Source organism: Hevea brasiliensis, chromosome 5 (assembly GCF_030052815.1).
Source record: "Hevea brasiliensis isolate MT/VB/25A 57/8 chromosome 5, ASM3005281v1, whole genome shotgun sequence".
In the NCBI taxonomy this organism is placed as follows: domain Eukaryota; kingdom Viridiplantae; phylum Streptophyta; class Magnoliopsida; order Malpighiales; family Euphorbiaceae; genus Hevea; species Hevea brasiliensis.
This window is the reverse complement of record NC_079497.1, coordinates 114728743-114753554: the sequence shown is the minus strand read 5'-3', so window position 1 is coordinate 114753554 and position 24812 is coordinate 114728743. Positions and strand designations below refer to the sequence as shown.

The 24812-nt window shown below is 34.5% G+C and overlaps 3 protein-coding genes across 5 annotated transcripts; all 3 read left to right on the top strand.

The window, feature by feature from the left end:
* Window positions 1–196: 196 nt before the first annotated feature.
* Window positions 197–3898, top strand: LOC110633694 (glutathione S-transferase L3). Of its 2 annotated transcripts, XM_058147555.1 has the most exons (10): window positions 197–1359; window positions 1444–1527; window positions 1674–1734; window positions 1808–1894; window positions 2339–2437; window positions 2545–2647; window positions 2730–2806; window positions 2971–3078; window positions 3528–3608; window positions 3691–3898. In XM_058147555.1, exons 1-10 carry the CDS (start codon window positions 1346–1348, stop codon window positions 3697–3699), a joined length of 723 nt encoding a protein of 240 aa, XP_058003538.1. In that variant the 5' UTR covers window positions 197–1345; the 3' UTR covers window positions 3700–3898. The 2 variants fall into 2 exon arrangements, with proteins under 2 accessions (XP_058003538.1, XP_058003537.1); XM_058147554.1 differs by lacking the exon at window positions 3691–3898 and having other exon boundaries at window positions 3528–3620.
* A 1660-nt stretch (window positions 3899–5558) lies between these two features.
* Window positions 5559–8741, top strand: LOC110633672 (glutathione S-transferase L3). Of its 2 annotated transcripts, XM_021782391.2 has the most exons (9): window positions 5559–6041; window positions 6192–6252; window positions 6335–6421; window positions 7070–7168; window positions 7276–7378; window positions 7460–7536; window positions 7700–7807; window positions 8286–8366; window positions 8473–8741. In XM_021782391.2, the coding sequence occupies exons 1-9, from the start codon at window positions 5755–5757 to the stop codon at window positions 8479–8481; spliced, it is 912 nt and encodes a 303-aa protein (XP_021638083.1). In that variant the 5' UTR covers window positions 5559–5754; the 3' UTR covers window positions 8482–8741. The 2 variants fall into 2 exon arrangements, with proteins under 2 accessions (XP_021638083.1, XP_058003536.1); XM_058147553.1 differs by lacking the exon at window positions 8473–8741 and having other exon boundaries at window positions 8286–8378.
* A 1374-nt stretch (window positions 8742–10115) lies between these two features.
* Window positions 10116–24652, top strand: LOC110633722 (uncharacterized). Its single transcript, XM_021782445.2, has 18 exons — window positions 10116–10317; window positions 10863–10932; window positions 11416–12195; window positions 12289–12435; window positions 12559–12672; window positions 13504–13562; window positions 13893–13959; window positions 14129–14180; window positions 14288–14380; window positions 14506–14589; window positions 14729–15129; window positions 15965–16026; window positions 21409–21478; window positions 22059–22139; window positions 22290–22391; window positions 22861–22985; window positions 23870–23960; window positions 24302–24652. The coding sequence occupies exons 1-18, from the start codon at window positions 10271–10273 to the stop codon at window positions 24380–24382; spliced, it is 2526 nt and encodes an 841-aa protein (XP_021638137.2). The 5' UTR covers window positions 10116–10270; the 3' UTR covers window positions 24383–24652.
* Window positions 24653–24812: the final 160 nt, after the last annotated feature.

Sequence of the window (24812 nt, the reverse complement as noted above, 5' to 3'; positions counted from 1 at the left end):
TTAGTAAAAAAATTTACCTTTTCTGTTAAATGTCTTTTTTGTGTTTAAGGAAAATTTATCATCTTATAGAAATTTCATTATAAAATGATATAAAATAATCTCATATTTTGTAATAATTACTTTTGTATGAATTTAAAAAATCATAAAAGGCCGTTATTGCATGATCATCATCATCCTCCACTGGTTACGTTCAATTTTAACGGGGCTAATCGAATTGGAAATTGAAAATTTATGCTCAAGAGTTCAATTCAATTCATGCAAATATCAATAATCAAAATAAACAACTATAGAAAAGGCAATTGCACTGCGGCGTATTGCTCTCCCTTCCCTCTGTGATGACTGTTATGGTGGAAGTGGAAGACATTTTGCATGTTCTTAGTCACTGCCATCAAGCTCGGGGATTTTTGTTGGGTTTGGTTGATCCCAATTTTGTGGGACATTATTTTAATCCCAATTTGAAGGTTACAGAAGGGATGCAATTGAAATTAAGAAGGAACGACCTCGTGAATTTTAAATGTTCCAGGAATGGCTCACTGTCCCTTCCTCGGGCTGAGACGTCGGTGTCTTGGAGGGACCCTGATCATGGATTTAACAAGCTCAATACCGGTGGGTCGAGAAGAGAGAACACTGGAGAAGCGTCAGCAGGGGGTCTTATGCGGGATTTTGTGGGAAATTGCTGCAGAGGTTTTGTTTCCAACTTAGGTCGTTGCTCTATTCTGGCTGCGGAAATCTGGGAAAGGTTTGAAATTAGCCAAAGCGATGGGAATAACTCAGATCATGGTTGAGTGCTATAATGAAATTGCAGTGGTTATTTTGCAGGGAAGGATTGAGGGGCATCCTATGGTTTATGCTCTGGTCAAGGAAGTCAAGAGATTTCTTGAGATGGATTGGGATGTCAGAATTCAGCATGTGTATAGAGAAGCTAATTTCTCTGCAGATTGGATGGCAAATTTTGCCTCGAGCTTTCCTCTGGGAACGCATCAGATTGCTCTTCCGCCTGTGGCTCGCTCACGATGCTGTTGGCACTGCCTATTCTAGGAATGTGGTTGCGTAGTTTGTTTTCTTAGCCTTTGGGCTCGTTGTTTCCACCCAAAAAATAGAAAGCACTTGAACAAACATGTACTCATCCCACTTTTCAGATAAAATTCAATCTCCTCTCTGGCTGTCTCATTTTCTATTTCTGTGTATCTTACTCGTTGCTCACCTGGCATGTCGTCACTGCTAAGATCACTATAACTCTCAACATCTCTATATAAAGAGCATTCCTCATTCTGCACTTACCATCTCAACACTCCCAATACCTTCATCCATTATCGTTTCTCCACTGAAGAACTCGCTTCAACCAATGGCTGCTACTGCGTAAGAATCTCCAAACTTTCTCTACAATTTTCCTTCTTCTTGTTGATTTTCTTCTAAATTTCTTTCTTTCTTTCTTCCCCTTAGTTTGGATAAGAGCGTGCCTGAGATATTGCCTCCAGTGCTGGAACCCGCTGCTGAGCAACCTCCACTCTTCGATGGAACCATAAGGTTTTCTTCTTTTTCTTTCTTTAATCAAACCCGTCTGTCTTCTCTGTCTACGTTTATTGTTAATCTCAAATTTTTATGTTACAGGAGTCTCATTTATTTTTGTTTATATATTTACTGATATTTCTTTCTTTCCCCTTCACTTGAAGGCTGTATACCGCCTACAGATGTCCATTTGCACAGCGAGTGTGGATCACCAGGAACTATAAGGTTGCTTAATCTCTTTTCTCCATTATGTTCTCTTTTTAAAGATTTCTTCTTTATGTAACTATGTGGGGTGCAGGGTTTACAAGACAAGATCAAGATAATTCCTCTCAACCTTGACAGTAGGCCTGCTTGGTATGGAGAGAAAGTTTACCCCACCAATAAGGTCGGTATAGTTAATTTGTAGAAGTCATGTATTTTCTTTTTCATGAATTTATGTAAGTTGAACTGCAATTCATTTTCTTGCTTGGCATGTGAGTCTTTTTTTTTTTTTTTCCAGTAATATTTCAACTGCTTTATTGTAGGTAAAATTATACTGTTTCTAAATATATTTTTAAGGATACCATTAAATTATATTCGATTATCCAAAAATTAACTTTGAACGAGAATCAGCATCCATTTTCAAACCAAACCCATTGTGCCCTGAAAGATATTGTCCTGGAATTTGTCATTGTTTTTGGACTTAAAAAGCTTTTGTATCTGCGTAAAAAATTCTTGCTATTTCGGTACACTTCATTTTTCTTGTGTACTAATTGCATACTTTTGTTGATAGGATAAGAAGCTGTTCCTTGTTTTCTTAGTTGATGATGAAATCTTTCTTTTTTTATAGGTGCCATCTTTGGAACACAACGGCAAAATCATTGGCGAGAGTCTTGATTTGATTAAATACCTTGATAGCAACTTTGAAGGGCCATCTCTTTTCCCTGATGTAAGATGTACATATTTCTGTTTGCATCTGTGATAAAAGGCCATACTCTCTTTCTGCTTATGTTTGTGTGTGAAGTTGGACTAAATTAATGCTGTAAATTACTGTAGGATGCTGCTAAAAAAGAGTTTGCTGAAGAGTTATTTGCCTACACTGATACTTTCAACAAAATTGTGTTTACTTCATTTAAGGGAGATCCAGCAAAAGAAGCTGGTCAGTTTTGAAACTTGCTGAGGTTATATGGATAGCTTTCAACGTATAAAATGTGCTAACTAAAGTCACTAAATTGGTTTAGGTCCCGCTTTTGATTACTTGGAAAATGCTCTTCATAAATTTGATGTTGCGCCATTCTTGCTTGGCCAATTCAGTTTGGTAAGTTTCATTCTCAATTTTATGTTGATATTTTTTCCTATCTAACATATTAATTATTGATCTTTTAGTTTGCAATTTGTAAATGAGTGTCACAGTTAAACTATTGCATAACACATTATTTTTGAGCATTCTGCTTGACTTTGGTTAAATTTTGTGTTCTTCAGGTGGATATAGCCTATATTCCCTTTGTTGAAAGATTCCATGTATTTTTATCAGAGGTATTCAAATATGATATCACTGCTGGCAGGCCTAAACTTGCAGCTTGGATTGAGGTATGAGCTATTTCTTTTCCTTGATGACTTGGCCTTTCTGTTTGTGTCTTAAGATATTGTGTTTAAACCATTTTATTCCCCTATGTGATGCAATTTTAAGATCTTCTAGTTTTCTAGTTCCCTCACTTTTCCATTTCCTCTCCCTTGGCAAGCTTTCCCCTCCTTACATGCACACAATCTTCGTCTTCTTCCTCTGGTTGAAAGACGCCCTTGTAACTCAGTGTTCTGGACCATTGCCTTATCTGAGTTTAATCAAGCTATTATCGTGGTTTCTTGTTGTCTTAAGCTTTTGAACAATCATTTACTGTTGCACAACTTATTGTTAGAACTAAATTTTCAAGCATTCCTTGATTCCTGTCTTCATCAAGGATTTTGGAAATGAACTGGTGTTGATTCTGAGTTTTAAATTGTTAATTTGTAACTTTCCCTTTTATAAAATCCTTGTGTAGGAGATAAACAATATTGCAGCTTACAAGCAGACAAAATTAGATCCAAAAGAGATTGTTGAAATATTCAAGAAGCGCTTTCTGGTGAGTGCATAATTTTACTATGATAATTCATGGGAGTTGCAACAAAATAGCTGACAACTTCTATGTGTTTCCTTATTTGCAGGCTCAGTAATGCTCTTGGCAATGGTGGTTTTACGAAGAGACTGAACAAGAGACTTAATGTCTCCTACATAATATATCTTGGTTGAATAAAAATATTTTTCGTATTATTGGTTTTGCAAGGATCAAACTCATGTTAGTAATGTATTGTTGAATGGTTTGCCAGTATGTGCCTCGAGCGCATAAATAAAGATGATACTTGTTTAATGATATGTTTAGGCGTTACTGTTGTTGCATTTACTTTTGATTGAAGATTACTGTATTAAACTCTTAATCTTTGATGCTTGTTATTCAAGATTCTTTAGTCTAGGAGCACTGAGAATGAATAATACATGCATGGGTTCCTCCAATGGTGATGGAAGCACCTTGACAGTTGCATTAAAGAGCCATTGTATGCTATTGTTAGCCATTGGCCCTTTCTGTGAGTTTATTAAAATGTTCAACAACCAAATATTGGATTTATACAAGAGTAAAAATGTTCAACAACTCTGTATTTTCTGCATCCTCATAACATTTATTTCCAATATCAAAAACGATGAAAAATGAATGAATTACAAGCTTATTGGTCGGGAAGCATGCCTGATTCCTGGAAGAGTAAAAAAATTAGTAGAAAATGCATCTTGGGAAAAAACAATTATAGAAGAAAGTTCCTAGAATGTCTTGGCTGCTGAATTCTTTTGCCCAAAAGGACAAAATATTACTCCTGCTCTCTTCCATGGCTGCTCAATTTCATATAAGGTAATATTACTTTATTATAAAAATAATTTAATTTAACATATTTTTACAATTTATCTTGTGAAATTTTTATAAAATGATTAATTATAAAAAAAATTTAATAACTTAAAATTTATTTACTAAAAAAAAAAATTTTTTTTAGTAATATTATAAAAATATTAATTATAAACAAACCAAATAAGGTATATATATTTAATATTTTTAATTAAAATTATAAAATTTTATAGAAAAAATTTAAAGATATTACAGAAAATATGATAATTTAATATAATTTTACAACTCACTTCAGATTATTTTTGTAAAATAATAATATTTTTATCAATTAATTAATTAATTATAAAAAATTTACTAACTTAAAAAAAATAGCAAAGAAAAAGGGCATTTAATATTTTTATAATAATACTATAAAGTAAAATATTAGTTAAAGAAAATAATTAATAAGATATAACATATCACATTTAAAATTTATAATTTTAATTAAAATTATAAAACTTTATCGAAAATTTTAATATATTAGTACTATTATCTATAATTAATGAGAACCTACTATATTTGGTGAGTAACTTATTGGTAAATATAATTTTTTAATAAAATTTTCCACATGTAATTTATCTGTTAAATTTTGAAAAAAATATTATGTGTTTTTTTAGTAAAGTAATTTTTTTAAGTTAATAATTTTTTTTTTGTAATTAATCACTTTAAGGGAAAAAAAAATACCATTCTATAAAAATTTTATAAAATTAGTTGTAAAATTATGTTATCATTAATTTTTTTTTTATAAAAAATAATTTTATTTTGAATGAATCCAAAACAAAGTTATATTAAAATAAATAAATAAAATAAAAAAAACATTTTAAAAAATAATTAAGAAATATTTTTAAAAATAAATAAAAAAATATCTTTAACATAAAACTTATTAAATATATAATATTTATGTGAAATTAATATTTAATTCAATAATAAAATAAAAATAAAATGAATTAAATTCAAAATAAACAACCATATAAAGCAAATGCACTAACATTTCTATGTTTGGCAAAAACAAAAACAAACACGCATATTGTCCCATTTTGCTGATAAAATTCATTATCTCTCTGCGTTTCTTACTGCTCACATGGCATTTCGTCACTGCAAAGATCACTATAACTCTCAGCATCTCTGTATAAAGAGCATTCCTCATTCTTCACTTATCATTTCATCACTTCCACTTCCTTCGCCCATTTTCATTATTTCTCAACTCCAGAACTCGCTTCAACCAATGGTTGCTACTGCGTAAGAATCTACAAACGCCCTCTCCAATTTTCCTTCTTTTTTTGTTGATTTCTCTAACACTATGTTTGGGAGGACCATTTTGGAGCCAAGGTACGGCTTGTTGAGTTTTAAAGAAGGTAAGGCTTTTGAAGGCAAAGCATTTTCAAAACATCATTTTCGACCCACCAAATTGGCGGGTGCCTGCCATTACCTCACTTTAAGAAAACCTCTATATGCTTCATCCAAACACACCGTAAGTTTCTCTCTTTCCATTTCTCCGCTTGGTTTGGATAAGAGCGTGCCGGAGAAATGGCCTCCAGTGCTGGAACCCACTGCTGAGCAACCTCAACTCTTCGATGGAACCATAAGGTTTTCTTCTTCTATTTTTTAACCAAACCCATCTGTCTTCGCTGTCTACTTTTGTTGTGAATCTCAAATTTTTATGTTACACAAGTCCCATTTGTATTTGGTTATGTATTTACTGATTTTTTTTTTCCTTTCTTTCCCCTACAATTGAAGGCTGTATACCGCCTACATATGTCCATTTGCACAGCGAGTGTGGATCACCAGGAACTATAAGGTTGCTTAATCTCTTTTCTAGATTAGGACCATTAGGTTCTCTTTTTAAAGATTTCTTCGTTAATTATTTATGTGGGGTGCAGGGATTACAAGACAAGATCAAGCTAATTCCTCTCAACCTTCAAAGTAGGCCTGATTGGTATGGAGAGAAAGTTTGCCCCACCAATAAGGTCATTATAATTTGTATGAGTCATATATTTTCTTTTTCATGAATTCATACAAGTTTAGCTGCAATTGACCTATTGTTATATTTTTCTGTTACGGAAATTGCAATTATTTATGAGGCATTTGAACAAAAAACCGTGAATTCTGCTTTATTATGATCTATGGCACTTGGGAAGCATTAGGGCAATGTTTGGTTTGATTTGGAATTGGGCATGCAATGTAATAGGGCAATGTTTGGTTTGATTTGGAATTGGGCATGCAATGTAATTCTTGGAATATGATCTCATTTTCTTGTTTGGCATATAAGAGTCCTTTTCTATTTTTTAAAAATATTTCAACTACTTTAATGTAGGTAAAGTTATACTGTTTCTAGATATATTTAAGGATACCATTAAATCATATTTGATTATCCAAAACTGAACTTTGAATGAGAATCAGCATCCATTTTCAAAGCAAAACAATGTGCCCTGAAAGATATTTTCCTAGAATTTGTCATTGTTTTTGGATTTGAAAAGCTTTTGTATCAGTTTAAAAAATTTTTGCTATTTCAGTACGAGCCATTTTTCTCGTATGTTAATTGCATACTTTTGTTGATAGGATAAGAAACTGTTCCTAATTTTCTTAGTTGATAATGAAATCTTTCTTTTGTATAGGTGCCAACTTTGGAACATAAGGGTAAAATCATTGGGGAGAGTCTTGATTTGATTAAATACCTTGATAGCAACTTTGAAGGGCAATCTCTTCTCCCTGATGTAAGATGTACATAATTCTTTTGGCATCCAGGATGAAAAGGCATATTCTCTGGCTGTTTATGTTTGAGTGGGAAGTTGGACTAAATTAATACTGTAAATTTCTGTAGGATCATGCTAAAAAAGAGTTTGCTGAAGAGTTATTTGCCTACACTGATACTTTCAACAAAATTGTGTATACTTCATTAAAGGGTGATCCAGCAAAAGAAGCTGGTCAGTTTGAGAACTATTGAGATTATATGGGTAGCTTTCCATGTATAAAATGTGCTAACTAAAGTCACTAAATTGCTTTAGGTCCTGCTTTTGATTACTTGGAAAATGCTCTTCATAAATTTGATGATGGGCCATTCTTGCTTTGCCAATTCAGTTTGGTAAGTTGCATTCTCAATTTTGTGTTGATGTTTTTCCCTCTCTAACATATTAAATATTCATGTTTTAGTTTGCAATTTGGAAATGCGCGTCACAGTTAAACTACTGTCATAACACATTATTTGAACATTCTGCTTGACTTTGGTTAAATTGTGTGTTCTTCAGGTGGATATAGCCTACATTCCCTTTGTTGAAAGATTCCATGTGTTTTTATCAGAGGTATTCAAATATGATATCACTGCTGGCAGGCCTAAACTTGCAGCTTGGATTGAGGTATGAGCTATTTCTGTTCCTAGATGACTTGGCCTTTCTGTTTGTGCTTAAGATACTGTGTTCAAAAGATAATTATTCCCCTGTTCAATTAGTGTTACAATTTAGGATAAGTATATTTTTAGATCTTCTAGTGTTCTAATTCTCTCACTTTTCCATTTCCTCTTCCTTGGCAAGCTTAATTCCCCCTCTTTACACACACATACAATCATCTACCTTCTTCCTCTTGTTTAAAAACGCCCTTGTAACTCAGTTTTCTAGACCATTGCCTTATCTGAGTTTCATCAAGTTATGATCTTGGTTTCTTGTTGTCTTAAGCTTAAGAACAATCATTTACTGTTGCACAACTTATTGTTAGAACTAAATTTTCAAGTATTCCTTAATTCTTGTCTTGAACAAGGATTTTGGAAATGAGCTGGTGTTGGTTCTTAGTTTTTAATTGTTAATTTGTAACTTTCCTTTTAATAAAATACTTGTGTAGGAGATAAACGATATTGAGGCTTACAAGCAGACAAAATTAGATCCTAAAGAGCATGTTGAATTGTTCAAGAAGCGCTTTCAAGTGAGTACATAATCACAATATTATCATGACATTGTAATAATTTGCTTAAATTCATGGGAGTTGCGATATAATAATTGACATCTTCTATGTTTATCCTTATTTGCAGGCTCAATAATTTCTAGGCAATGGTGATGTAGACTGAATAAGAGACTTGATGTCTCCTACATAATACATCTTGGTTGAATAAAAATATTATGTGTATTATTAGTTTTGCAAGGATCAAACTCATGTTAGCAATGTATTAATGAATGGTCTGCCAGTATGTGCCTCTAGCGCATAAATCATAACGATCAAACTTATTTAGTCATTTGTACGTGTAACTGTTGTTTCAGTTACTTTGATCAAAGATCACTGTAGTAAACTTTTAACCTGTCATGTTTATTATTCAAGATTCTTTAGTTTAGGAGCACTGAGAATGAATAACATATGGATGGGTTCCTTCATTGGTGATGGAAGCACCTTGACAGTTGCATAAAAAAGGCATTGCATGCTATTGTTAGCGATTGGCCTTTTATTTGAGCTTCTTAAAATGTTCAACAAGCGAATATTGGATTTATACAAGCACAATCTCTGTATTTTCTACATCCGTATAACATTTAGTTCCAATATCAGAAAACTAATGACAAGCTTAAATAATTGGTTGGGAAGCATGCCTGATTCCTGGAAGAGTGAAAAATTGCAGATATGGAATCAATGATTGTACACGAATAAAGAAAGAAAATACAGAAACTTCTTGGAAAGAACAGCTTAAGAACAGGTATAACATAAAGTTCCTAGAATGACCTGGCTGCTGCTGTAAGTCTTCAGAATATATATATATATATATATATATATATATATATATATATATATATATATATATATATATATAGAAAAGCTGAGTTTTAAAAAATGTTTTTTTCAAGGGTGTGTCATGTAACTTAAAGGGGTGTTTTAAAAAAATGTCATGTAATATTGTCTCTTTTTTTATCTTTATTTTTATATAAAAAAATCTAATTATATTAAATATTAACTTTTTTATTTAAATATTTTCAACTTTCAACTACTAAAATTTTATTCAATATACAAAATAATAATTATTTAAAATTCTTTTTATTTCATCTTTTAATAATTTTAAAATTCCTAAGTTTATAATTTCAAATATTATAAAATTCTACTCATCATATAATATTTCTTTAAAAATCAATATTTTTAATTAAATTTTCAATTATATTAGGAAAAGTGAGAATTATTTTTTAAAATTTATTAATATATATTTAAATAATTATTTAAAAAAATTATTTATTAAATTTAAAAATTATTTTTAAAAATATTTCGCATATTTAAAGTCTAAAATTTTTACGGCATGCTGGTTTTTTTTATTAACATATGTCAACTAATTTAAAAATAATAAAAAACAATTTATTAATCAATTTATTTATATATTAATATTTAAAATAAAATTATATATTTTTTAAAATTTTATAATTAACAAGATTTTTAATTTAACAAAAATTTTAAAATAATATCAAATTCAATATCATATAAATTCAATACTGTTGTTAAATCAATACTGTTGTCGGGCGAGAGAGGGAATACGGAGTGGACCCACGGTGGTCAAATTCAACGGTCAACTACTACCCTTCAAACATTATTCACCGCGCGTGACCTACAGTCACAAATTTTCCAATAAAAAGGTGGCACGTTGCCCACAGTGGGCCAGCAAGATCATTAATCTATGTCCTTTTAGCATGTCCCCATTGAGAAACCCGCCTTAGAAGCAGCACGTGACCATCCTACACATTAACGACCAGGAGCCGGAGCAAAGCTCTTAGCTATCAACTCTCCGAAATTCACAAAATTCAGTTAGCAAAATTCATGGGTTAGATCTCCGAAATCTCCAAATCTTGATCGGTTGATCGAAGATGGCGGAGAAGAGCTTTAATCTCCTCCACACTATCGAGCGCAGGAGGTATACATTTCATTTCCAACTTTTTTTTTTCTGTCCACGCGTCAATTGAAGCTAAACTTTCTCCACAATTATTTGAAAGATTCTCTCATTCATCTTCTTCTGATGAAAATGAATATGGTTTTTGGATTGATAGCTAAAGATGTTGCTTGCATTATGTTTTTCTACAATACCAATGTTTAGTACTTGAATTTCTAGTGTTTTACTTGATAGTGGAGATGCTATTTGTAGAAAATAATGAAACTTTTATCCTTCTAGTACTGAGCCGAGAATAGAGTTAGGTTAGATTATGTGGTATGAAGGGTGGAATTGTGAGATTGGTGTAAAACAGAAAAGAGCTATGGGCAGTAGAATTGGAGTTCTATCTGAAGTATGTTGTTGTCCTTGTTGAGTAGGCGCTCATTAGAGGTTGATTCCAGGCAAGTTATTTGTATTAAGAATTGGATGGCATTTCTGTTCCTTTGAGGATTTTAGAAATGGGAATTCCTTATTTGCTTTTTTTTTTTTTTTTTTTTTTCTCTCCCCCTGATTTTTATCACTGTCTACAGGGATTCCTATGGATTTGCTTTGAGACCTCAACACGTACAAAGATATAGAGAGTACGTTAGTATCTATAAGGTATATTTCCCTTTTAATCCTTACTAGTTGAAGCAATTTCATGTAAGCCAATCTAGGTTGAGTCTTTTTCCACTCTGATTTAACAGAGGCACGTTTTAACCAATCTCTAAAATCAAGGTGATTTGTAGAGCTGTCTTCTAATCAATTTTGAACTATTGCCCGTGTATCAGGATTGATAAATTGAAATTTATTCATTTTGGAATTTAATGATTCAGATGTTAACTAAACAATTGCTGTCGTTTTTTCAGCAAAAGCTATTACTCTAAAATTTTTCCTGCTAAAGCAAATTTTCTGGTTTATAATTTGTCGTTGTAATTTAAAAGATATGAAATATGTCATCTTCATGCTTCATGTCCTAGTATCTTTAAGAGGTTACTTTTGGATAATTTCATGAACTATTTTCCACTGAGATTAGCAGAGTGAAATCAATAAAAGTAAAAGGGGTGTTTTCTTCCCAGCTTAGAAATATATTCATGATTTCAGGAGGAGGAACAGGAAAGATCAGAGAAATGGAGGATCTTCCTTGAACATCAAACAGAATCTGATCAATTTTGCTCATCTGAAGAGGAATCTGGAGAGATATTGCGGGCTGCTAAATTGGGAGTACAGACCATTTCAGAAAGAGGCCAAGAGGGGGATTATTCTAGTGGGAAGAAATCTGATTTTGATGGCTCAGAAGAATGTGATCCTCAACAGGTGGTGCAACTTTCAGACGAAACTGAGAAAGAGGAGCAATTTTCAGAGGAACAACAGAAGGAACAGTCTTCGGAAGAGCTTGGAAAGGAGGTGCAGCTTTCCAAAGAACTCAAAAAGGAGGACCAGATTTCAAAGGAACCTGAACTAGTGGTGCAGCATTTGGAAGAACCAGAAAAAGAGGTGCAACTTTCAAAAGAACCTAAAGAGGAGGAGCTGCTCCTAAAACAATCAAAGGCCGCTAAAGTTCAAACCTGGTCTAGGATTAGACTCTCCCTCCATGCCCTCGAGAAAATGATGAGTTCACGTGTTAAGAACATAAAGAATATGAAAGACAATCAGATCACTGCAGGCAGAGGTCATCTTCTATCAACGAGAGAGGCAGAACTTGCAGGAGAAGCCAAGGACGTTGAGGAGGATGTCTGTGTTAAGGACACTTCTGATGGAAAAGTCAAGACATCCATACAAGAAAATACAGCAGACAATGAGACTCCAGAGATGTTCTTTTCTTGGAAGGAAGAACTTGAGTTCCTTGTTCATGGGGGAGTGCCGAAGGATCTCAGAGGAGAGGTAAAGCTGACACTATTTAGTTTGTCAATGCACTTGAAGTTCTTCTATTTATAACAAAATTGCATATTCACCATGTTTATCCTGCCATTATAGGTATGGCAAGCCTTTGTTGGGGTAAAGGCACGTCGAGTGGAGAAGTATTATGAGGAGTTGCTGGCTGAAGAAAGTAAGGCTGATGAAAGCAAGGACCATAGTAACTCAAATGATGTACCCAGGAAATGGAAAAGGCAAATTGAGAAGGTCATTAGATGCATGCGCCTAGGACTTTATCGTTCAATCTTTTAAATTTGTAGGTGCTACTTCTTTTGCTTTGGATTGCAATCCAGGTTTCTCCCTAGAATGATTTTTATGTTTACATTGCAGGATATACCACGAACCTTCCCGGGTCATCCTGCATTGGATGAGCATGGCAGGGATTCCTTGAGGCGTTTACTTTTAGCCTATGCGCGGCATAATCCCTCTGTTGGGTATTGTCAGGTAGTTGGTATCCAAATTAATATTTCTGTACATTCTAGCTTAACTCTGAACAATGCTTCAATTTATCTGCTTCAATATTTTCTATTTCAACGGAAATTTGTGTAGACATTGTTTTTATGAGCCAGATTGAATCCTCCTAAGTTCTATGACATCATTGAAAAAAAAAAAACAGAGACTATCCTTTTCTTTTGAAATCTCTCTCTTGATTATTCTCCTCCCCCTCCTCCTCTCTCTCTCTCTCTCCATCCCTCCCTCTTCTTCATTTCTTTGTTTCAGTTCTTTAGAAATTTCTCTCTTGATTACTTCCGTTGTTCATATAGCTAACCCCAAATTTTTGGGATAAAGGATTAATTGAGTTGAGTTGAGTATTACTTCCATTGTTCATACAAGTCATGTAAACTGAATGCAAAGGGTTTCTTCAAGGTTCAGAAAATGATGCCAGGGTTATGTCCTGCAACAATAAAAATGCAATGGCCCAAAACACCTTAAAATTTTGCAATGTTATCAGAGGTTTATTGACATTTGATTGTTGAGGTCTCAGCGTGTTGAAGCTTCCTTGTCACCCCAAAAGACAAGCATTTTGCAGGGTTTTTTTTTTTTTAATTCTGGATTTGATTTGCTCCAAACTCAACTTTATTGGCATAATTGATTTTTGGCAAGTGGTCAGGTTGTGTTTTACGCTAGTCATAATGTGTTGCACTTGCTTCACATGGTTATCTTACCATATAATCCTTATATTAACTTCAATTTAAGAAAACCATGGCATAGTGAATTGATTATATATTGGCATAATCATGCTTGTTATTAACTATAATACCTAAATAAATGCAGGCGATGAATTTCTTTGCTGGATTATTGCTACTTCTGATGCCTGAGGAAAATGCCTTTTGGTATGTTTGAGAAGCCTATCTCCTTTGTTTATTATTTTAAACAGGGATGTGATGAAAATGAACTGAGAAAAGTTCATTAAATAAAACTTATGACTGGGCACTGTTCATATCTGGAGGATAAATTTTATAACTGGTTTTTATCACTCCACCCACAAAATTTCGTTTCTTTTATTGTGTGACTTGAAATTAGTGTATTTTTTTGCTTCATCAGTCTCTAATATAAATGAGGGCACTGCTTATCTGTTTCTTTGTTCGTGATATGCACAAATACACATTATAATTATATACAGATAGGCTTGATGGACCAGTCTGTTTGGTGGAATTTCTCAGGACTTTGGTGGGCATTATTGATGACTATTTTGACGGCTACTATACGGAAGAAATGATAGAATCTCAGGTGTGAGTCATTTCTTAATTCTTATCCAAAGCCACTTGTTGTTTTCTGCTTTAGCAATTGGCATACATGTATATGACATTCATTTAGACCGATAGATCAAATATTTATAGAAGGATTGGAGACTTTTCTGTTATTTGATCTTTATTAAATAAGTTGTTTTTGTGATTAGGTGGACCAACTTGTTTTTGAGGAGTTGATGAGAGAAAGATTTCCAAAATTGGGTTTGTCAATGTTCAACACTTGCTGTATTTAGCAATCTATTTTGCAGTTCTTTTCTCACATGAATCTGTATAGACAATTTTTCATTCCATTTATGCCTTTTGTGCAGTTAATCATCTGGATTACTTGGGAGTGCAGGTGGCATGGATATCTGGACCTTGGTTTCTTTCCATCTTTGTCAATATGATTCCTTGGGAAAGTGGTGAGCTTTTGTGGTTTCAGATGAAAATAAATTTTTGCACAGCATTTTCTCGTTCTGTTTAATTATATATTGGTTATTCTCATTTCAATATTAACTTTGAACTGTTATGGTTCCTTTTTCTCCAGTTATCCGAGTTTGGGATGTTCTTCTGTTTGAAGGAAATCGTGTGATGCTGTTTCGAACTGCACTTGCTTTGATGGAATTATATGGTACTGATTAATTTATATTATGAAAACAAGTGTTTTTGCTTTCTATACGTTTTGTTTTCAATCTGCTTGGGTAAATTCCAATTTGTTGATGTTTCTAGGGGTAAAGCAACATAATTCCATGCCATGCAATTTTCTGTAGGTCCAGCCTTAGTAACAACTAAAGATGCTGGGGATGCAATTACTTTGTTGCAATCCCTTGCGGGGTCAACATTTGATAGCAGCCAGCTTGTTTTTACTGCTTGCATGGGGTTTTTGGCTGTAAATGAGGCTAGACTACAAGAGTTGAGAGAAAAGCATAGACCAGCTGTACTACTAGTGGTAGAGGAAAGATCGAAAAAGGGTAGAGTTTGGAAGGATTCAAAGGGGCTTGCATCTAAGCTGTACAGTTTTAAGCATGACCGTGGACAAGTAACAAAAGAAAAAAAGAATGGTGAAGGAGGCAAGTCTAACTTGGAGCATCCCTCCTCTAATCTGGATGCTTTGCTTGGTGATCTAAATGTTGTAACTGAAGCAGATTCACTACCTGATCTTCAAGAACAGGTACTTTTTCCCTCTTTTTAAATTAGTTCTGCATTTTTAAGGTGTATGGAACATGATTTCAAATCGCCGTCGCGTTTAAGGAAACAGGCCTACAACTGCCGTAACGTAGCGCTATGCAAATTTTTTTGAAAATTCGGAAAGTTTATAAAATGATTAGATATTAGTAGATACAAGTAAAATTAAGATACACAGTTGTATAATAAGCACAAATACATCAAATCTGTCATTTTTAGACATCAATGAAAAGAGAAGAAAAAAAATACTGTTTGCATCCAGAATACTGCCTTCATGGGATTGCTTTATTAATTATTGATATATCTGTGGACAAGATATGTTCTCTTAATGGTCTTTCACCTTCTTAGGTTTGACTAGATTCTAGTTACCCATGTTGGGTGATTTGAATTCGTTTGGGGTTAGATTCCATTATGATCAGTTTCATAACATGATAAAGAATTCTAACATATCATTTTCTGAAATATTCACTGATGTTTCAAATATTAAATGTACTTATGCCACCTCCAAAAATATAGGTTTGGCCTGAAATATGAAGAGGAAACATGGTAAAAAATCTAATTTTGAGTATTTGACCATAATTTTCTTGTATATATTAATTTCATTATCAGAATTACAATGGCTGCATTATGAAAATTAGAATGTTTTGGCTGACTTTCTGTTCTTATCGTGGCTAATCATCTTCAAGCATTCCATAATTTAAAAATACATGAAGAAATATATGTTCAAGGTTTAATCTTTTGCTCAAATTCTTGTAAAAGATTGAAGGCAAGTTATTGTTTTCACTCATTTTAAAATTCAGTCATTAACAGCTTTTGTGCAGGTGGTTTGGCTGAAGGTTGAATTGTGCAGGTTGCTGGAGGAGAAAAGATCTTCCATACTCAGGTTTGTACTTTTTGCAGTATCTAGCTTCTTCAACTTTCAAGGATGTAATTGTTTCATTGTTCCCATATATAGTGGAGATAACATGATGAATGACTGCTTTAAAAGTAGAAAAATGTAAACATCCTGGCAGCTTAAATAATGCTGTCACAATCACATTTTTGGTTTGCCTTGTATGTTCTGCAGGTCATATTGTAATTTATCTGCATTGCAGGATTTAGCCTTGTTGATTGCTGTAGAAAGAGATGATTCTCCTTAATTTCAATTAATCTGTACATGGGTATATATATACAATTGATTCCTATAATTGTGTTCTACTAATTAGGAAGAAATCCTAAATAAGAAATCCCAAATAGGAATACAGAATACAGAATATACAGAGAAATAATATAGTGATTGACTTTCCATAACACTCCCCCTCAAGTTGGAGCATAGATGTTAATCATGCCCAACTTGTTACAAATGTAGTCAATTTTAGCTCCATTCAGAGCTTTTGTGAAAATATCTCCTAACTGCTCTCCAGTTTTGATGTGTCCTGTTGAGATGATCTGTTGTTGAATCTTTTCACGAACAAAGTGACAATCAATCTCAATATGTTTGGTCCGCTCATGAAACATCGGATTAGAAGCAATATGGAGAGCAGCTTGATTATCACACTACAATTTCGCAGGCAGTGAGGTCTTAAAACCTGTCACATCTAGTAATTGAAGTATCTACATTACCTCACATACTGATTGTGTCATGGCTCTGTATTCGGATTCAGCACTAGATCAAGAAACTACATTCTGCTTCTTGCTTTTCCAAGACACCAAATTTCTTCTAACAAAAACGCAATATCCAGTAGTTGACCTCCTGTCAACCTTAGATCCAGCCCAGTCGGCATCTGAAAAATATTTAATATTCAAATGCCCATGATTACCATATAACAAACCTCTTCCTAGAGCGCCCTTCAGATAACACTAGATTTGTCCCAAGGCTTCCCAATGAGCAACCGTTGGGGAAGACATAAATTGACTTACCATACTAACGGCATAAGCAATGTCAAGACGAGTGACTGTAAGGTAGTTTAATTTTCCTACCAATCTCCTGTATCTCTCTGGATCTTCAAACAACTCACTATCCCCTGCTAACAGTTGTAAATTTGGAGTCATTGGTGCGCTACAAGGCTTAGCACCTAATTTTTCTGTCTCTGTCAATAAATCGAGGACATATTTTCTTTGAGACAAGAAAATACCCTTCTTACTTCTCATAACTTTAATACCCAAGAAATACTTTAACAATCCCAAGTCTTTGGTCTGAAACTGGGTTTGGAGGAAAGTTTTAAGAGATGAAATACCTGCAGAGTCACTCCTAGTGATGACAATGTCATCCACATAGATTACCAGGAGAATTAGACCAACCTCAGATTGCCTATAAAATACTGAGTGATCACACTTACTCTTTTGCATACCAAATTCCTGTACTGCTTTACTGAATCTCCCAAACCAAGCCCTAGGACTTTGTTTCAAGCCGTAAAGAGACTTCCGAAGCCTACAAACTTTACCCAACTTCCCCTGAGCAACAAACCCAGGTGGTTGGTCCATATACACCTCCTCTTGAAGATCACCATGAAGGAAAGCATTCTTGATATCCAATTGGTGCAGGGGCTAATCATATGTAGCTGCTAAAGAGATAAACAAGCGAACAGAAGTAAGTTTAGCTATAGGAGAAAAAGTGTCAGTAATCAACCTCATATGTCTGAGCATATCCTTTTGCTATAAGGCGTGCTTTTAACCTAGCCACAAAACCATCAGGATTTACCTTTACTGTAAATATCCATTTGTAACCAATAGCTTTCTTACCAGTGGGCAAAGGCAACAGTTCCCATGTACCATTAGCATCTAAAGCCTCCATTTCCTCTTTCATAGCAGCACACCAGCCAGGATGAGACAGTGCCTCACCAACAGTATTAGAGATAGGAACAGAGTCTAAAGAAGTAACAAAACATCGAGAACAAGAAGACAATTGATTATAAGAAACAAAAGTAGAGATAGGGTAAGTACATGAACGTTTACCTTTACGAAGAGCAATGGGTAAGTCTAGATCAAAATCATGATCAGTATGAGATACAGGATCTCCCAACGAAGTAGCTGGTGGAGGATCTGAGTCAAGAATCTCCTATCTCCTGGAATAAACATGAACAACGGGAGGTCGAGCAAGTCTAGAGACAGAAGGAACAGGCTGTGGGAAAGGACTAGACATTGGTTTGATAGTATATATTAATAGATCATCCTCCTCCCCCTGACTCTCATACACAGATGATTGAGGAAAAAATGTAGTGTACTAAAAAAATGTGACATCTGCAGAAACAAGATAAGGATCAAGAGTAGGAGAGAAATATCGGTACCCTTTTTGCAGTAGGAAGTACCCAAGGAAGACACATTTGAGAGACTTTGGATCCAATTTAATAACCTGTGGACGAGCATCACGCACAAAACAGGTACAACAAAAAATACGGGGTTCAACAGGAAACAAAGCAGTATAAGGAATATCCCCATTAAGGACAGAAGACGGCATACGATTGATAAAAAAACATGCGTAGAAACTGTATCCGCCCAAAAGTGTTTAGGAACTTTCATCTGAAAAAGAAAAGCACGAGTTACCTCAAGAAGATATCGATTTTTTCTTTCGGCCACGCCATTTTGGGATGGGGTATTTACACAGGAAGACTGATGAAGAATGCCATTTTGTGTCATATAAGACTGAAATTGTGCTGAAAAGTATTCTTTGGCATTGTCACTTCTTAATATACGCACAGAAATATTAAATTGAGTTTTGATTTCATTACAAAAGGCGTAAAAGATAGAAAACAACTCAGAACGGTTTTTCATTAAATATAACCAGGTAACACGAGTAATCATCAGCAAAAGTAACAAAATAACGAAATCCAATTTTAGAAGTAACAAAACAACGACCCCAAATATCAGAATGAACTAACTCAAAAGGAGATGAAGCCCGTTTATTGACTTTAGATACAGAAGGCAAACGATGATGTTTTGCAAACTGACACGACTCACATTCTAGTACTGATAAAGACTGAAATTGAGGACACAGCTTCTTCATGGTAGACAAAGAAGGATGGCCCAATCTACAATGAGCTTCAAGAGGTGTTAAGGTACTGGACCAAACAAGCGACCGCGGTACATGATTTTCCAGAATGTAGAGACCACCTGACTCACGTCCTCTACCAATAATCTGCTTCATCGTAAGCTCCTGAAACAAACACTGGTCAGGAAAAAAAGGAAACAGAACAATTTAAGGTACGAGTAAGTTTACTAACAGAAAGTAGATTAAAAGAGAATTTTGGTAGATATAAAACAGATGATAAAAAAATTAATGAAGTCGGATTCGCAGTTCCAGAACCCATGACACAAGAAGTAGAACCATCAGCTAAAATAACAGTAAAGGAAGTGAGATTAGACTGAAAAGCAGATAGAAGACTAGAATTACCTGTCATGTGATCTGTCGCACTAGAATCAATAACCCATTTGGATGAGGAAGATACAAGGCATGTAGTGGATTTACTTGACTCGTGATCGCGATGTGAGGAACCGGTAGGCTTTAGAGATGCACGATCTTTGGGAAAATCGTGCAAAATCCTCTCTGAGATACCAAAATAGTTTTCTTAGAGGAAGATACTGTAGAATCCTCTGCTGCCATATTTGCCATCTGTGATCGCTGATTTTTCCTTTGAAGTTGCGGACAATTATATTTTGTATAGCCAGGCTCATGGCAATAATAACAAATGACTCATCTTGAGTCCTGATTAGAACTAGTCTCTCCATTACGTTGATTACTTCTGTTGCCTGTAATTCCTCCTCTACTTCCTTTTCTATTACTCTGTTGTCCATTTAGATTACGGCTAATAAGAGCACTACTGGTAGGCTATGAAGATTGGGTACTCTCTGTACGAAGGAGCCGTGTGAACGTTTCATGTAAAGAGGAAATCTCAGAATTGGAGAGAATCTGAGATTTAGCAGTCTCATACTTTGAAGGAAGGCCTGCAAGAAAACTCATAACAGCCAGTTGCTCCCGTTGGGCCTGCTGAACTTTCACATCAGGACTAAAAGGTAACAATACATTAAGTTCCTCATATACCCGTTTAAAATCCATAAAATAAGCCGTGAAAGACTTATCCTCTTTCTCAGCACAGTAGAATGCCTTACAAGCATCATAAATACGGGAGATATTCCCTTTACTAGAATACAGAAAATCTAAGTAATTCATCAATTCCTTAACAAATTCACAGTGAAACATCATAAATAGGGGAGATATTCCCTTTACCAGAATACAGAAAATCTAAGTAATCCATCAATTCCTTAACAATTTCACAGTGATTAATTAAACTAATTACCACACTGTGAATCGAGTTCCGAAGCTACAAAAACAACCAAGCATCCTCTCTTAGCCAAGTTTGTCGTGTATCATCCGTAGGTCGATTTTTAGTAAGGGGATCATTCTTATCAATGCTACGCAAATAGATCCTAACAGTCTTACTCCACTCCAGGTAATTCGAACCATTAAGTTTGTGTTCCGTGATCTTAGTCATCACCGGAATCACATCTGAAATAACATTCTTGTTGTCTACTATTTGTTGAGACAAAGAAAACTAACCAAAATGCTAATCCAAAGTGCTTACAGCAGCAAAATAACCCAAAATCACAAATCAAACAAATACCGAAATGGGATCTGAGAGCCAAACCTCAGAAGTCCTTTAATAGTGTACTGGATCAGGCAACAACACACAGTGGTGGAATGAGGGGGTTGAGGCGACGCCGGCGATGTTGATCGGAGTTGAAACGGCCAGTCGGCAGCCAAGGTTTCTCCTGAGCTGGGTGGTGAGAACAAATAGTTACCCTAGATAGATGACCTGCTCTGATATTATGTAGAAAGAGATGATTCTCCTTAATTTCAATTAATCTGTACATGGGTATATATATATACAATTGATTTCTATAATTGTGTTCTACTAATTAGGAAGAAATCCTAAATAAGAAATCCTAAATAGGAATACAGAATACAGAATATACAGAGAAATAATATAGTGATTGACTTTCCATAACAATTGCATTGTTCTTATTCTGATATACATTAGTTTTCTGTTCACCTTTATTTGCATTAGCAGATATCCTCCCTGTCTAATTCTGTGACTAACAGTTGCTTTTTAAGGGCTATTCGTTATTGGTGGTAATCATTCATGATAACAAATAGGTGTCAATCAGTTCAAAGCTAGGAACGACTTATAACAACAATTTTAATTGCTGATTGACCTGTCTAATTCGTCTTGTACACATACCCACGAAAAATCCAGTTGTATTTATGCTATTCATTCTTGTGCTTTTCCAGATCTGAGGAACTGGAGACAGCATTGATGGAAATGGTAAAAGAAGATAATCGACGGCAATTGAGTGCAAAGGTACATTTAAAGTTGATTGGACAACTATTGTTGTTTCTATTTACTCCATTGTGAAAGATATTTGCGCTGGTATAATTTAAACTTTTCTCCCATCCTAGGTTTGGAATTTTTTGGATCACATTATGGACTTTCGTAGTTTGAATACAGTGGATAAAATCAATCAAATGCCACATGTGAAAAGATTGCCTGCAAATGATTTATTTTTCTCAATAAATTTCTCCTTTGAGGCTAAATTTTATTCTTTGATGTTTTGGAGTGGTGGAAGACAAATGCTTTAGGGATCTTGCTTTGGTTTGATTTGAGTTTAATCACAATAATTAAAACTCAGTATATGAAGTTTCCAATGCTGATTGTTATGGACCTGATTAAAAGAAGCCTATCATGAATTCAGTTAATTTTAGAAGTATAAAAGAAAAGGAACTGATTCAAAGATCCACCAAGGCATAAACATAATATGCCTTGTCCTCAAGCTACAAGCTGAATTAGTCAGTAGTTGATAAGTATAAATACTTTGTTGTCCATTTGGGCTTCTTGCCACTCAATTTGCTTGGCTAAGTCAAACTTGAGATTGATTTTGCAGATTGAGCTATTGGAGCAAGAGGTGGCTGATCTGCGGCAAGCCCTTTCTGATAAGAAAGAACAGGAAGCTGCAATGCTTCAGGTTAACATTTCCTAATAATTCTATAATATCCTTCTTTCCTGATGATCGAATATTTTATTCTAATGTCTACTTTTAGAAGTTGGATCTATATTTATGCTGTGAGGAGTCCTAACTCCTAACTAATCTGTATAATGTTTATTAATGTTGCAGGTTCTGATGCGGGTAGAGCAAGAACAGAGGATAACTGAAGAAGCTCGTGTAAGTGCTGAGCAAGATGCAACTGCTCAAAGATATGCAGCAACTATACTTCAGGTTTCCTTTCTCCCCTTTTCTCTGGTTATCTTAGTCTTCAATATTGCAGGCAGCTGAAGCAGATCTGAATTTTTGTAAAATAAAAATATTGCTACGTTATTTTATGGATTGAATAAGCACCTCCTATATCTTTTTAAGTTAAATTTTTGGATAGATGAGTCTTCGCCAACCCTTCTGTAGTGAACTAGATCTTTTCAAGATGGTCATACATTGAGAGTCATTTTCTTCCCCTTATCGATGTGTATTTATTTAACGTGAAAACAATCGGTCCTCCATTGTTTGTTTTATGTCTCCTCATGGCAATTATATGGCTGTTGAAAACGGCTATTTGATAGTACCTGGAAGATTGTGCTGTTATTCTCTCTGCACCATCAACAATTATGATCCTAGGAATATAGCATTACGTTTCACTTTCCATCTTTACTTTGCATTATTACATCTATTTACAGTACAGCAATTATATGTGCAGGAAAAATATGAGAAGGCTATGGCTTCACTTTCTCAGATGGAACAAAGGGTGGTTATGGCAGAATCAATGTTGGAGGCTACCATAAATTATGAATCTGGGCAAGCTAAAGCACTGTCTTCTCCACGGTACACAAGGAAAATCATCATTGTTTTATAGTTTTTCACGTGGCTAACATCATATAATAACTGAAAATAGTCCACTCTGCTTTGCATGAATATGTGACCGAAAACTAATGCGACTCCTTTCACATGGTCCTTTTAACAAGTCCAGCCAACTGACAATGAAAACATAAAATGCAACATATGAAAATTCTTTAAAGACCCCTAAGAAAAGTTTGGCTTTCCATCTACAGAAGATCTAAATTACATCTAGCTAGCGTCTGCTAGAAATGCCCAAATGCCAACAACTCTGTCCTGGATGGTAAATTTTTCTTGTTTTATGACCTTAAGCTTTTTAACAAATAGTAGCATATGGGTGATTCTCTTTGCCATTGTCTATCAAACTTACATAGTACCATACTACCATTATGTCATGAGGGATCTAAATTTGATCAAAGATCAATGAAGCTTCCTTGCAATTAAAATATTTTCAAAGCTTTTTATGTATGTTCTGCAAATATGCATACACAGCACAACACCCTTAAAGTGGTCTTTTTTCTTTAATGGCAAATGAATCCCCTGATTAATGCTAATGTGGATCAATAGAAGGTTGCCCTCTGGGATTTATCTATATAAGCTTTTTCTGCAGACTGTGACATCCATTAATGCGCCTATGCATGATCCAAGACATATGCTCTTTTGATATTGATGATTGTGCAATGGGCTTTACCATTGTTTCTGCATGCCATGCAACCATTTTGTTCACCTAGTCACACTACGAAACTGGGATTTTGTTGCATACAAATCTTTACATCAGTCGCTTTACTTAAGCATACTGAGAATTCATGTGCATTTGAATGTATTTTGTGCATCTAAGTTGCATTGTGTTTCTGTATGTAATTTGCTTGTAGATTAGGGCACAGTCAAAGCTCCACAGCAGAAAGCCCCGGAAGAAGGATGGGTCTATTAAAATTTGGCCTTGGATGGCGTGACAAAATTAAGGCAAGTATTTGTGCTTTCGCCCTATTTTTGGTGAATATCCGTGTTAGGTTCAAAACAAGGGAAGATGAGTATAGATAAATGCTTAATATACTTGAAAGCAGTCATCAATAATTAAGAGGACAGGTTTGCCCAGAATTCCCTGGCATGTTATTAAATTGCAAAATTTTTATTTGTTCTAATTGTTTAAGTTGGTTTAAATAACAATCTCTATAGTCCACTCTGTTGGTTCATTAATTGTTCTTAAGATTTTCCTTTGGACAGTTCCTCGATAATGGATTTAAGCCATGATGTGTGTGTGTGTGTGTGTGTTTTAATTATATAAAAAAAATTCTGTGTGACAGGGGAAACCAAATGACGAGTCCGCCGACATTATGTCCAGTAATGGGGGAAAAGATCCAAGCCCTTTGCTGAAAGAAAGCTAAGACCAAGAGAAGATGTAGGGGAGAATTTTCAGAATGCCTCTAAGATGGCACTTTTTGCCCAAGAACTCGCCAAGTTCTCTTTGTAATTATGCATACATTCAGGGTAGGAGAAAGGAAGCCATATATTTGTATCAATTTCAGTTCGAAGTAATTAAAGCAATTTTTGGTCCCCCTTCTCTTCCCTTTTTTCATCATCATCTTCTTCCAGAGAACATATTGTAGAGTATGATTTATAACATTTTTTAGTACATGAGGTTCTTTTTTATTTCATTTTGTTCAAAGCTGAATGAAGAATAAACTACCTTTCCTTTTACAAGTTTATAAATATTTTGCCATTGTTTAACAGTTGTTTTATATTGACCGTCTAAACATTTCCTGCATGCACATTTATGCTTACTTTTGTGTGAGATCAGTGATTATAAGTGGTCAC